Source organism: Hermetia illucens, chromosome 3 (assembly GCF_905115235.1).
Source record: "Hermetia illucens chromosome 3, iHerIll2.2.curated.20191125, whole genome shotgun sequence".
Classification (NCBI taxonomy): domain Eukaryota; kingdom Metazoa; phylum Arthropoda; class Insecta; order Diptera; family Stratiomyidae; genus Hermetia; species Hermetia illucens.
The window spans coordinates 33,439,718-33,452,099 of record NC_051851.1 but is presented as its reverse complement, the minus strand read 5'-3'; the positions used below and the strand labels follow the sequence as shown (position 1 = coordinate 33,452,099).

Here is a 12,382-nt window from a genome sequence, read left to right as displayed (position 1 = left end):
TAGTGGGAGAGGAGCAACATCGACGAGGACATAACATCAGCACAGAGAACAAGGACTATGGGTGGCACACAGGAAAACTTTTCGCCTTTTAGTTAAAATTCTTTGGCAAATTGTTAAAGTTTTAAACATAAAAAAAGCGAAAATACTTTGAGATAGGACGAACACAACGGGAAAAATACACGAAATAGCATAAATACACAAGGACCTCCCAGCGTTTAATGGATGGGGAAAGGCAAAAGTGAAACGAGTGAGTAGCTTAAATGCTCACAGAAATTACGGCTTCTTTCTGAAGTTTGCGATAGTTAAATACACTTGAGATAACTTGAATTTATCTACGAATTTATCGTTGGTATTTGCTAATTGCTTGAGTTATTATGACGGAATTCGGAGTTTTCCCTGGGAAAGTTTCAAAAGAACCTTCCACTGGGATCCCTTTATCGTTTTATCCTGTTGTAAATTTTAGAGTTTATCAAGGGGAAGGTGGATCAAGATACCGTTAGAGATCATCTTCAGCTTATAAGCTGTACTTGAAACTATGCTGAAAATATGTCAAAGTTTCCGAACATAGTGACAAACGTAGTGGTCCTTCTTAAATCACTTTTATACAAATGATCCATTTGTATTCCCTAGCTGTCTCCATTGCAATGCAATTTGCACTTATTACGTTAAAGTGAGGAATCCTTTGCTGAGTTTAAAATAGTTTCCGTTCCCAGATATGCAGGTTTCTACGATGACCTGTTTCTCAACTTCGTCACCATGCACCCTAACTGCCAGCACCGGTCTTTCCCTCGTCGTAAGGTATTTGAGGACAAAGCACTAAGGAGGTGCAGGATTGAACTCCAATTTCCCAACACATGGATAGTATGTAAGAGCTTCGATGACTTCTCGACAACTATGTAGCACACACAGGTGAATTGAAAAGTTAAATGTCGTCAATTTTAACCTCGATAAGTGGATTTGGATGACGTTCTAGGGCGTACATGGTACACGAGGAATATCGTTCGGTTTCATAGCCTAGTTGTCGACGAGTGTTATTTTCTCTTTGAATATGTCTCCGTGCTTTCGTTTTTCCACATCGAATGCACCAGGACTCTCCAGCGAGCATGGAACTCTAGTAATCGGAAGGAACACCTTTTCCGAATATATTGAAATTGGATCCATAGAAGTCAAGTTTGTTTTTGGTATGCTTTTGCATACTCGAAGCACATGCATGTGTTTTCCCTGCTCTCCACTGATGCCCGGTTTTTCATCTAAGCATTGATGACAATTTTAGACAAGATTATGTCCTGTATTTACCATTGAAACGTTGAGAACATGCTTTCCATTTGAGGTTTCCTGGTTCACTCAAGGGAGAATCCGGCATACGGGTGTACGGTGGCTTTAGTTTGTTTGAACTTGATGAAAAACTAGATCACAAAGTGTAATTCGTTCGCAAGGGTCTTATCGGAACTTTTCAGAGTTTCAATTCACAGGGGATTGCGGTTTTCCATAACTATGCGAATAATAGAACTTTTTTCAATTTGGACTTAAATTTCCCGACACTGAATATGCTCAGAATTTCATCCAGCCCTTCAGGAAGTTGGTTTCCCGAAAATTGCACTCAACTTTTTTTGATGCTCTATTTTCGCATTAAAAGTTTATGTTGAACTCGAAGTTATTAAAATGATGACCTACAAGTTTTCCTTGTAGGAAGCATTTCGGACATGGATCTCAATTGCACCTCGTAACGAAATCCGTAGATGAGTATAATTGAAATCATCTATGCGGTTTTCTCACTAGCAGGGTTGATTGTCAGCAGAAAAGAGCCAGAAACGACCAAACTGTTCAACAAGCTGTAGCTTTCTGAGCGCGGGGAGTGACATATTCTGGTGTGACAACCGCAAGTTAGTTTGACCCGCCTATGAAGAAATGAATTCGTTCCCTTTTTTCGTAACATTCGAAGTAGAGGCAGAAATATTGCACACGAAATATAGACACCACGGGAAGAGGAAAGTAACTGGGCAAAAGAAAAAGGAACCAAACTTATAAGTCCTTGCGATATCCTTAATTGAGCGAACATAATATATAGCTTCTATAATATATTGTCAGAAAGTAAGTTATCGCGTAATCCAAAGCGCGAACATGGGCGAACGGTAACGAGAAAAACAACCTTCTTTTGCCTCCCTGCCTTTTTTATGTCATCATCATCATCATCAAAGGCGCAGCAAACGGTATCCGGTCTAGGCCTGCCATAATTAGGAACTCCACACATTTCGGTTTTGCGCCGAGGTCCACCAATTCGATATCCCTAAAAGCTGTCTGGCGTCCTGACCTACGCCATCGCTCCATCTTAGGCAGGGTCTTCCTTGTTTTGTTTTTCCACCATAAATATTGCCCTTATAGACTTTCCGGGCCGGATCATCCTCATCCATACGGATTAAGTGACCGTAACTTATTGAGCCGGATTTTATCCACAACCTGACGGTCATGGTATCGCTCATAGATTCCTTCGTTATGTAGGCTACGGAATCGTCGGTCCTCATGTAGGGGCCAAAAATTCTTCGGAGGATTCTTCTCTCGAACGCGGCCAAGAGTTCGCAATTCTTCTTGCGAAAAACCCAAGTCTCCGAGGAATACATGAGGACTGGCAAGATCATAGTCTTGTACAGTAAGAGCTTTGACCCTATGGTGAGACGTTTCGAGCTGAAATAGGCTCTATTGGCTGCCAACAAACGTGCCCAGATTTAATCATCGTAGCTGTTATCGGTTGTCATTTTCGACCTTAGATAAGAAAAATTATCAACGGTCTCAAAGTTGTATTCTCCTATCTTTATTCTTCCCGTTTGACCAGTACGGTTTGATGTTGTTGGTTGGTTGGTTGTTGGTGCTGACGTTGCCACCATATACTTTGTCGTGCCTTCATTGGTGTGCAACCCAAGATCTCGCGCCAATTACCGCCTGCTCGATCCGGATGAAGGCAGTTTGTACGAACGACCCGAGTTCTTCCCGTGATGTCGATATCGTCAGCATAGGCCAGTAGTTGGGTAGACTTAAAGTGGAGGGCCAGATTAAAGAGGTTTTTATATATCCAAAGCTAATGGACACTTCCCAAAAAGGTGACCTATGCTGATATTCTTCGACATATGAAGGCCCAACTACAACTGTAGAACTTGAGTGATACTGCCAAGCGCAGGTTATGTCATGCCGAAAAGAAAGGGAGTTACGAGCTAGAATTAAATAAATTTGGTAGATGTTTATGAGGAAAAGTAAGGAAGGTGTTGGGGTGGATATAGCTACAAAAGCCTAAGAATGATCAACCTAAGGATGGGCTCAAGGCAACATCCAAGGCCCACATCAAAGCAATGGTTTTGTTTTTAGGAGTAGCGTAGGTGAATGCGTTTACGCATAGGGTGTTGGAATCTCGCAACACTACGCAGTCGCACTACCAACTGAACACCTCCTTGTCATCAGAGAACTAACTTGAAATCGTTTGATACATTACTTTGGGTTAGCTCACCTACTCTCCCGGCTTTGGGAGCCTTCAAGTTATGGAATTCCTTCCACTAAGAAGAGGAGAGGGAAGGAAGGGAGTTGTTAATTCAGGGAACCCTTTTCATCCGGTCCCCCCGCCGAGTTAAATCTTCTTCACATTTGCCACCGCTCCTCAGCATCTCTCTGACAATGTTGTCTAAGGGGAGCTCCCCTGTGTCTGCACAAAACTGCCGACGAAAGCAATCCTATCTTTCACAAGAGAAAAAGGTGTGTTCAGCATCTTCTGCCTCTCAATCGCAGAAAATACAATCTGAAGACCGCGCCTTCCCAATCTTGTGCAGGTACGACTGGAAACCTCCATGCTCACTAAGAAGCTGGATAAGAAAGTAATCAATCTCACTGTGTGATCGGTTCAGCCACTCATTTAAATTGTCGATGAGCCGCGCAGTCCATCTGCCTCTTGGCTCATCAAGGCAGAATTGCCAACTCGGTAAGGGTGCATTGACGTTCTTCATGAACAACCCCCCCCCCCTCTTTTTTCGCCATTGCTTCACAGTCCTTAGCAGGGGGCAACGGAGATTACTCCGCGATCGCCATTATGGCCGGTTCTGAGTCAGTGCGATCAAATAGGTGCCACTCGCAAAGCTTCCCGCCTCTGTACTTGCGCAAGGCGCTTGCGAAGAATCTCCTAGTCAAGCGCATCAGCCCATACCTCCGCGCCTTAGAGCAGAACGGACTGCGTTGCTCTCACAAGAAGACGCCTTCTCGTAACTACAACATTCGCCATTTAGCCGACTTAGGGTCAAGAATCTAGTTGCAGCCTTATCCGCTGCTGCTTTGATTCCCTCGAAGAAGTTCATTTTCGCGTCTAGCATGATGACAAGGTATTTAATAGTTGGTTTTGACTCTATATTCAAATTGCCGAGTGATATGGGACGTAAGGCTGGGATTCTCTTTCTGTTTAAGATGACTATTTTGGGTTTTTCCAGCGCAAGGCTGAAACCATGAGTCATCCATCTGCTTACCCGTTGCATTAATATGCCAAGTCTGCTTTGTGTATGTTCAACTGTGCGTCAGGCAACAAGCGCCACAACGCCGTCTGCATAACCGACCAGGTGCGACTCTTCTGGCATGTCCAGTCTTAGCAAACTATTCTAGAAAGTGTTTTAGAGATTCGTCCCTAGGATGGATCCCTCTGCTACTGCTGACGTGATCTCCATCCTCCTCTGACCCTCTATTGTCTCATAGATTTTTGTTCTAATATGGAACTCACCTCATCTACAAAAGGTAAAGAAGAAAGCTGCATTTCTGCTGAATTTCATAGCTAAAGCCTTTTCCCAAAAAGACGGGAGCTCAAATGCGCCCTGATTTTCGGTACAAACTAGAAGACTGGTTTTGCTGGGGTTTGCGGGAGGAATTTTATCATGCAAGCCTTCCGCTAAACACAGAATTCGCTGAACAAACTCTCTCTCTCTCTCTCCATAAAAGCTGATATGATCTTTATATATTATTTATATTTATTTCTTCTCATTATCAGTGACATCCTTCGTGTTATCCCGACGGGAGAGCAAGACTTTAATATGTAGCTTTCCTCAAACACCCAGCCTGCGCTGATGGCAGTTGTTTTTTCTCTTAACGAGTTATGTTAGTTAGAATAGGACTGAAGACACCACTAAAACCGTGTCATCGGACCTTTCTGCATTAATGGGCGCAACATTGCAGGCACACTTTAAGGCCCTGATCCAACATGGATTGTTGCTCCAACGATTATTATTAATATTGCAAGCGTCGCTCAATTTGTCTATCTTGGAAACGATGTTCCCGCTGATGGTTGCCGCGAACCTGACCATTAGATCTCCTTTATTTGTTTAGCTTACAATCTTGGAGTGAAAACAACTCAGCACCAACATGAAGCTTAGGCTGTTCCTCGCCAATGTTCCTTTCCTCAGGGTATAAATGACAATCATTTTTAAAGTATTATAACAGCAGTTATGGCTTTTAGAAGTCCTCGAAAACGTTTCAAAGTCTTCAAGGCGCAGAAACATTTGAAAATTGCTAGAGGCTGAATCTGGAGCAGCTCAAAACCGCTTTCGAGAATCGCAGTTAGCAAAAATTAAGTCCGTGGTAAAAGAAAGAAGTCCAGCTCGCAAATTGCATCGGCCTTCCTCAAGTTTTTTATCGCTTCTATTTTGCAGGAATAGGCTACACTTTCACCGTAGAAAAAGGTTCTCTAACTTTTCAAATAACTGCAGGTGCAGCTGGTGCTCAGAGGTGGCGGTGAGAAATACGGGCGGCAACCCTGTCGGCTAAACCAAAACCAAGTGGCCGAGGAGAACCTCCATAGTGGTGGCATCGGGAGACGCTGTATTCACTTTGGCTTACCGCACGTGATGCAGTAGGCGAATGCTCCAAAGGCCTAATTAGGGCGATCAGACCCGAGTCTGCACGAGGACTCATCTGAAGTGGCAATTGTCACGAATCCTTACCAGGGGTATACTGGCACCATGGGAACCGGGATAGCTCCTGGACTCTCATACTTCGGGTGAACTCCCGTTGTATGTGAGTACAGTTTAGTTCGGTAGAGATTTAGGTATGTCTTGCATCCACCAGTATAAATGCTAAGCCATACACTTAGTATAGACTTAAGAAGACTCTTAAGACTCTTAAGAAGAGCGTAGGATTAAGTCTACACGACAGGTACCTACGTAAAACACTCAAGGACTCACTGCAGGTGCAGCTTGTTCAGAAATTATCTATTTTAAATTTTGGATTACATTTTCTCGATGCCAGCATAATATTTAGGTTCCTGGAAGCAGCGTTTTGGGGCGAGGGGTGATCATGAATTTTATTTGAAAATCTCAAACTGAAATATGTCTCATTCAAAACATCCTTTAGGCTGGATGTTTGCTCACAGGATCATTAGAAGTTAGAGCTGATGCCTTCTAACTCAATGAAAGGCTTGCATTTCGCCAGAAAGGAAAGTACACCCGCCTTGCGAGAAACTGGAAATCTGATTACGGCCAAATCGACTGTATGTGGAAGAGGAAGGCTTGGCAGAAGGAAACCTCAGTCACTAAGGATGTGGCAATGTTGATCGGGATCTCGGAACGGTGTGTAGAAATTTAAAACGGCGTTGATTAGACTGACAGTTAGCCTCAGACGTGGACTTTCAGTAAATCCAAATAAAACCACGCTGGTATTATTTACAAAAAGGAGAAAACTGAATGGACTTTGCCTCCCAGAGATAAGGGGTACAACCTTTCAACCCTCCGATGATGTGAAATATCTCAGAGTCATTCTAGATAAAACGCTTCTTTGGAGGAAACATGTAGAGGTAAAGGTGAAATGAACTCTCACGGCTTATGGGCCTAGGGCTCCAGGTGGCCTAGGAGAGTATATAAGTGCTGTTAGACGTACACTAAAGCCTATCGAAAAGCACAAAGTGTAGGCATTCTGACAGGCTATGCTCCACTGGCTGGACATGCGTTCAGAATAGGAATTGTATAAGATGATACGTGTTCCTCCTGTAATGAGGAAGTGGAATCCATGGATTATTTTCTAAGTGAATGCCCCGCCTATCGACGCATCAGACATTAGATCTTCGGTGCTGATGTGCTCCAGTTGCAACGGGTAGCATCACATCCACTTACGAAAATCCTGCGATCTATAAACGAATCTGGACGAGGGTATCGGGTGTGATGGGCCACAATGGTCTGAGTGCTCTATCTATCCTTCTACCGCACTAGCTATCCTTCTACCCTACCAAAAATACACACATACAACACAATCTAGAAGAAATCAACATTTCCCGGATCTCTGATTGTGCTAGTAGCGGCCGAAGTTTCACTCAGGTTACGGTAAAATTTCCTCCATCCAGGTTGACAATAGTAAACCATGAGGGCGAACCTATCCGAAAAATAGGAAAAGTGTCGGAAAGTGTTGCCTTGCAGATCCGCCAGAACCTGAGTGTAGCTCTACTGAAACGGCGAAGGGGCATGCAATACGTGGCGATGAGACGTTTTAGTGGAGGTGTCAGACTTAGGTTCTGGGAGACTTGCATGGTCTCTTTATTACACGCTTATTACAAAGATTTGGAAATTCTGAAGAAGAAAGAATGAAACTATGATGTGGGTCAGGCTCTTTTATACATAATCTTGCTGTGCATGTAGAGACCTGTGATTGAAACGATACTGGCAGGATCTGGAGGTGCACACAGATCTCCAATGGAAATAAAATACTAGTCGAGAGTTCACCAACATTTTAAGTACTCTTTTGACTATTGCGAAAGAAGTGGAGCACGCATTCTTCCAGAGAAAATTGAAATTTCTTGGACCAGCAGAGTTCGCAGATCGTCTCCACTTATTAGCATATTTCGTAACATTTTAATTGTACCCTAGTGAAAATAAGTTGGGAAATCGACCAGCCTGTTAGAATTCTAAGATTTATTGAATCTCTCCTGCTTCTTAGGCCATTTCAGAACATTTTAAGGGTGGATGTCGGTGAATATCACAAAAAACGCAAAATACTAGCTTATATTACCTCAGCTACTTCCAGGAACAAGATACAAGATACAAGTAATGATGGAGCTAAAAACATCCAATCGACTTTTTTAGCTGGCAAACAGCAGACGATGCTGGAGCTGTATATGTGCAAGGGAAATTGGCGTATGATCCAAGAGAACGTCCAATTCCGATGTATTCTATGTATATTGGGCTATGTAGATATAATGGATAAGCAATTGAACAGGAAACACATAAAAGTGCCCTTTTTGCCGCTATCCGTACATGCTCCATGCACTACGTGAACTTCAATGTTTTATTCAAATTTCGTCATTAGTGAGCTGCACTCATTCCGTTCAATTAGATAGTTTGGATCTCAATTGCCACCAAAATAAAACAAAGATTATCATTACATCAAGTGAATGCATTCCATCCCGCATTAACGACTATCCGCTTTCACTAGCAAGCAATCACGAAGCGTGACAATGCTAATGAGGAACAAACTCCTCGTATGTGAGTTTTCCGACTAATCCCTCATTAGGAAAATTCCAAATCCGCCGCTTTACAATCATACATGACACAACGGAACAAAGCGCCGTTCATGCAATCCTTCAAAACTTTCACAAATTAGTGAGAGCAGACGAAAAATTCATCAAAATGTGCTATGCTGAAATGTCCCTTCCGCTCCACACGTCCTGGCCGGCAATGGGAGCCGACACGGTATCTGAAATGCAAGTTTGGGACGTCCCGCGTATATACTTTTGGGAACCTCTATGCCTTTGTATACGGCACTGATTGCTTGCAAATTTGCATATCAGCCAGCCAGCAGACATGTTGAAAAGCACCTGGAAGTACGGTGGCCTTGTCTTTGCGAAACTTGCCGAGGACAGCCATGGCGATAGCAACAACGTGTAACGTTAATGCCAACGGAAAGGGTGGCATTCCGTGTCCTGTGACAAGCATACTACCCACAATTCATACCTGAAGCAAATTCACTTGTGAACTTTTTCTGTATAGGCTCAGATAAGGTTGAAATATGCAAAACAATATGTTGAAGGATCTTGGTCGCACTTGGTACCATAAATATGGTTACACGGTCAGTTTTAATGAAATTCATTTATTTTTTCGAAAACTTAGTTCCGAAAAGCTGTAATTTGATACGTCTTGAAGGCGTGTTGCTTGATTACTTATTTGATTATGCCGGTTAGCATATTTTGAAGACGACAGAGATTCAGACACGCTTCCAAATTCATAATTGAAATTTAAACCAATTTTAATCTAAATAGAGAGTTGAAGTTGAGAGACGATTATGAAAGTCGAAGGATACCATTTTTAGAAGTCCTTCTACCCACCTTCAAGGAATACAATACCGAGTCAAATAATTTGGTGTCTGCGGGCAAATTCAACTCCTCTTCCTCCTTTTCAAAGCAAGTGCAAGCATAGTGCTAAAATTAACACATTTGGAAAAGTATTTAAAAGGCTGGAAGAGTGCAGTGCCACTTCCAACAAAACCCTACGCTTCACGCATCCACAAAGTGTAACGCTTCTAACGCACTTGGCACTTCAACCCTTTATCTTAATTAAAATGTACGCAACACACGCATTTTTTCTCTCAGTTTGTTTGCAATGCTAAAGTCAGAAGGTGGAAACACATTCTCATGACCTTGTGTACTGAAATGTTAGATTCTTACACCAAGTCACATTATTATGCATGATGCATACTAGAGCAGCAAACACAACGGGATCAACAACGAAAAAATCACCCCCAGTAACCACATTCTCCCCCGTATTAAAGGGGATTTATAGCAAGTGTGATGAGAGCCTCTTGAGACAGTGTACTTGTGAGTTAGTAACTATTCAAGGGAAATCTGATGGTAAACAGAAGCGACAAACCTGAAAAGGATCGATATGCAGATGGTCGAATTTAAAACAGGAAGCAGAATCTCAATTTGAAAAGGATATGCTCCTCTATATGATCATGAGAAGAGGATGATATCTGGTAATAATGAGTTCAAACCGAATACAAATTGATGACAGGATCCGATAACTGGGAACGTGACTTGACGTGATAAGCAAGGATGAAGTTAGGAATGCAGCTGGTTGAAGGATTCTGTCATTCATGCACATAATTATGTACATCATTTTTAAAGGTATATATAATTAAATTTACGCAATACTTACCCTAAGTTGTGTAGCTGCTACTTGATTATTTCTATCTCTCCTATTAACAGTCTTTAATCCTTTTAAAAGTCTTGCTAAGGTAGTTCGTTTTTTAGTTTCGCGTCCTTCTAGAATACATTAAATCCTTGTTATAAATATTTCATTGCATGAATATCAAATCATCAAGACTCAATGCTAAGCTATTATCAGCTAGATACGTTGGTAACAATGTACTTCACAATGGAGTCGCCACACAAAGTTTTTTAAAACGGTATTGGGCAAATAACATAAATATAACATCCTTTCCCATTACTAGTTAAATTACAGCTATCTACTCAGTGGCGGGTCTACACCGCTGATAGAATTCAAGTTTTAGGGGGTTTAGAGGGGACTCGGGATTCTTTTTAAGGATGGAGGTGGAAATCTTAAAAATACGCAGCCGTGCTAGGTTGCAGCAGTGTGTAGGATTCTCATCCACTAAAAGCACCCCTACTTCTATCCCCATATCCCCGCGGAACCACAGTAAAGGCTTACTTCGTGAGGAGGGCTATGGTTTATACCAGCACGATTAAGTCACGCGTCCGACGCGCCTTCCGGGTTCGATTCAGTTCCTGCAGCTTTTCGTGTATCACGTCCAATGTTGTGTTCACCATGCTCCAATTTGATTTCGATCTTAACGTCTCTTCCACGAGATTATGGAATCCAATATCCGTTGTTTAACTTCCCTCTTTCAATCGCGAATTTTGGGCATATAACATAACAATGAGTGTAGTGGCGTATTCTGGAAAGTCTGAGGACTCGTCTAATCCAGAGTGATGCAAATACTTCTTGTAACTACCGTGTCCCGTAGGGAACTGTGTCAGATAGCAATTAAATCCTCCATGTTTTCGTGCGACCCATCTCTCAATATACGGGGTCAGTGTATTGGTCCAGCGTCCCCCTTCGGAACTATCCCACCGTAACTGCCATCTCATGATGGCTCCCGATTCGCCCTGATTTTCTGATAGACATTCTGCCTTATTCGCTAAAAGATCAGGGAGGGAATCATTCTCGCGATTGCAAATCCAATCAAGGCTCCTTTGCCACACGAAGTCCAAGGACGCTGTCATACATTATATTTTGCAGCAGGGGCGCGGAGACTTGGGGAACACCTGCTGTCATAACATATTCTTTCAGGCCGTCTTCCGTCTTGTACCAAAGAAGTATCTCCGAGAATTAACTTTGGATTTTCCAAGCTAAATAATCAGGGACATCTAGTTTAGCCAGGCTGCTTTTAATCCAGCCCCATTTGACCGAGTTAAAGGCGTTTCTGAAATCCAGTGTCATCACCACCCTGCACCACTTACCAGCGGTCAATGCCTCTCGCGCCAGGTTTACGACTGTTGCAATTGCATCAACCGTACAACGTACCCGCTGGCTCGAAGAGCTGAAGCAGACTGTTGTATATCACTCTCTCCAGCACCTTCCAAATAGTGTCAAAATGCAGATGGAGCGATATGAATAGGGAGTTTTTGTGGCTTCGGTAATCGAACCAACGTCTGCCTATTCCACTGAACGCGAATACCCCTTCCCCCATGAGCGATCCAAATGTGATTATGAGCCACTAGGGCCTGATTTTAGCGGCCAAATGCAGAGCTTTGTTCGAAACCACATCTAATCCCGGAGCCCCAAATCATTCCAAATTAGTCCACAGATCGCCTGTAATTCTTCCTCGATCACTCCGAGCATTAACATGACGCCCTGTTGAACTGTTGGCGGATGTTTCGATTTTGATTATTCTAAACAATAGTAACGGGCACGTCACTTGGAGTGATTCATTACAACTATGTAAATAACGCTCCACGGGTTCGTATTTGCCTCAAGGCACAGCTGCTTGTAGCAATTTCGCCTATTTTCCCTTATAGTCTTAAGGCTATTTCGACGACCGCGCTATTCCGATGTTCTGGCAACGGCTCCTCGCTTGCAGACACGAGGATCTTACTATCAAAATTTCTTGGCTTTACCAGTAGTTTGGTTTTCTACTGTAGTGCAATCTCTGACACGGCATTGTAGAACCGTATACCTCAGTTACTCACTGACATAGCCGACTCACTTTTTGCAGTGCGGTTCCGTTCGGGTCGTAACCTCCATCTAAAGCCACCCGGAATGTCTTTTCCTCGAAAGGCTCCAGTCGACCAGCCAGTCACGTTGGTTCTTCCACTTCTGTTGGACTGTCACCTCCTCTTTTTGATGTCGAGAAACGTGGCTTGGTG

General features: G+C 43.0%; 1 protein-coding gene across 1 annotated transcript in view; it reads right to left on the bottom strand.

Moving 5' to 3' along the window:
* LOC119652386 (sterile alpha motif domain-containing protein 5) overlaps nt 1-12,382 on the bottom strand; it is a 558,631-nt gene that overhangs the window by 58,154 nt on the left and 488,095 nt on the right. The window contains exon 6 of the mRNA XM_038056486.1: nt 10,152-10,258. Within this exon, the coding sequence (XP_037912414.1) occupies nt 10,152-10,258 (107 nt within the window). The remainder of the gene's footprint in view (nt 1-10,151; nt 10,259-12,382) is intronic.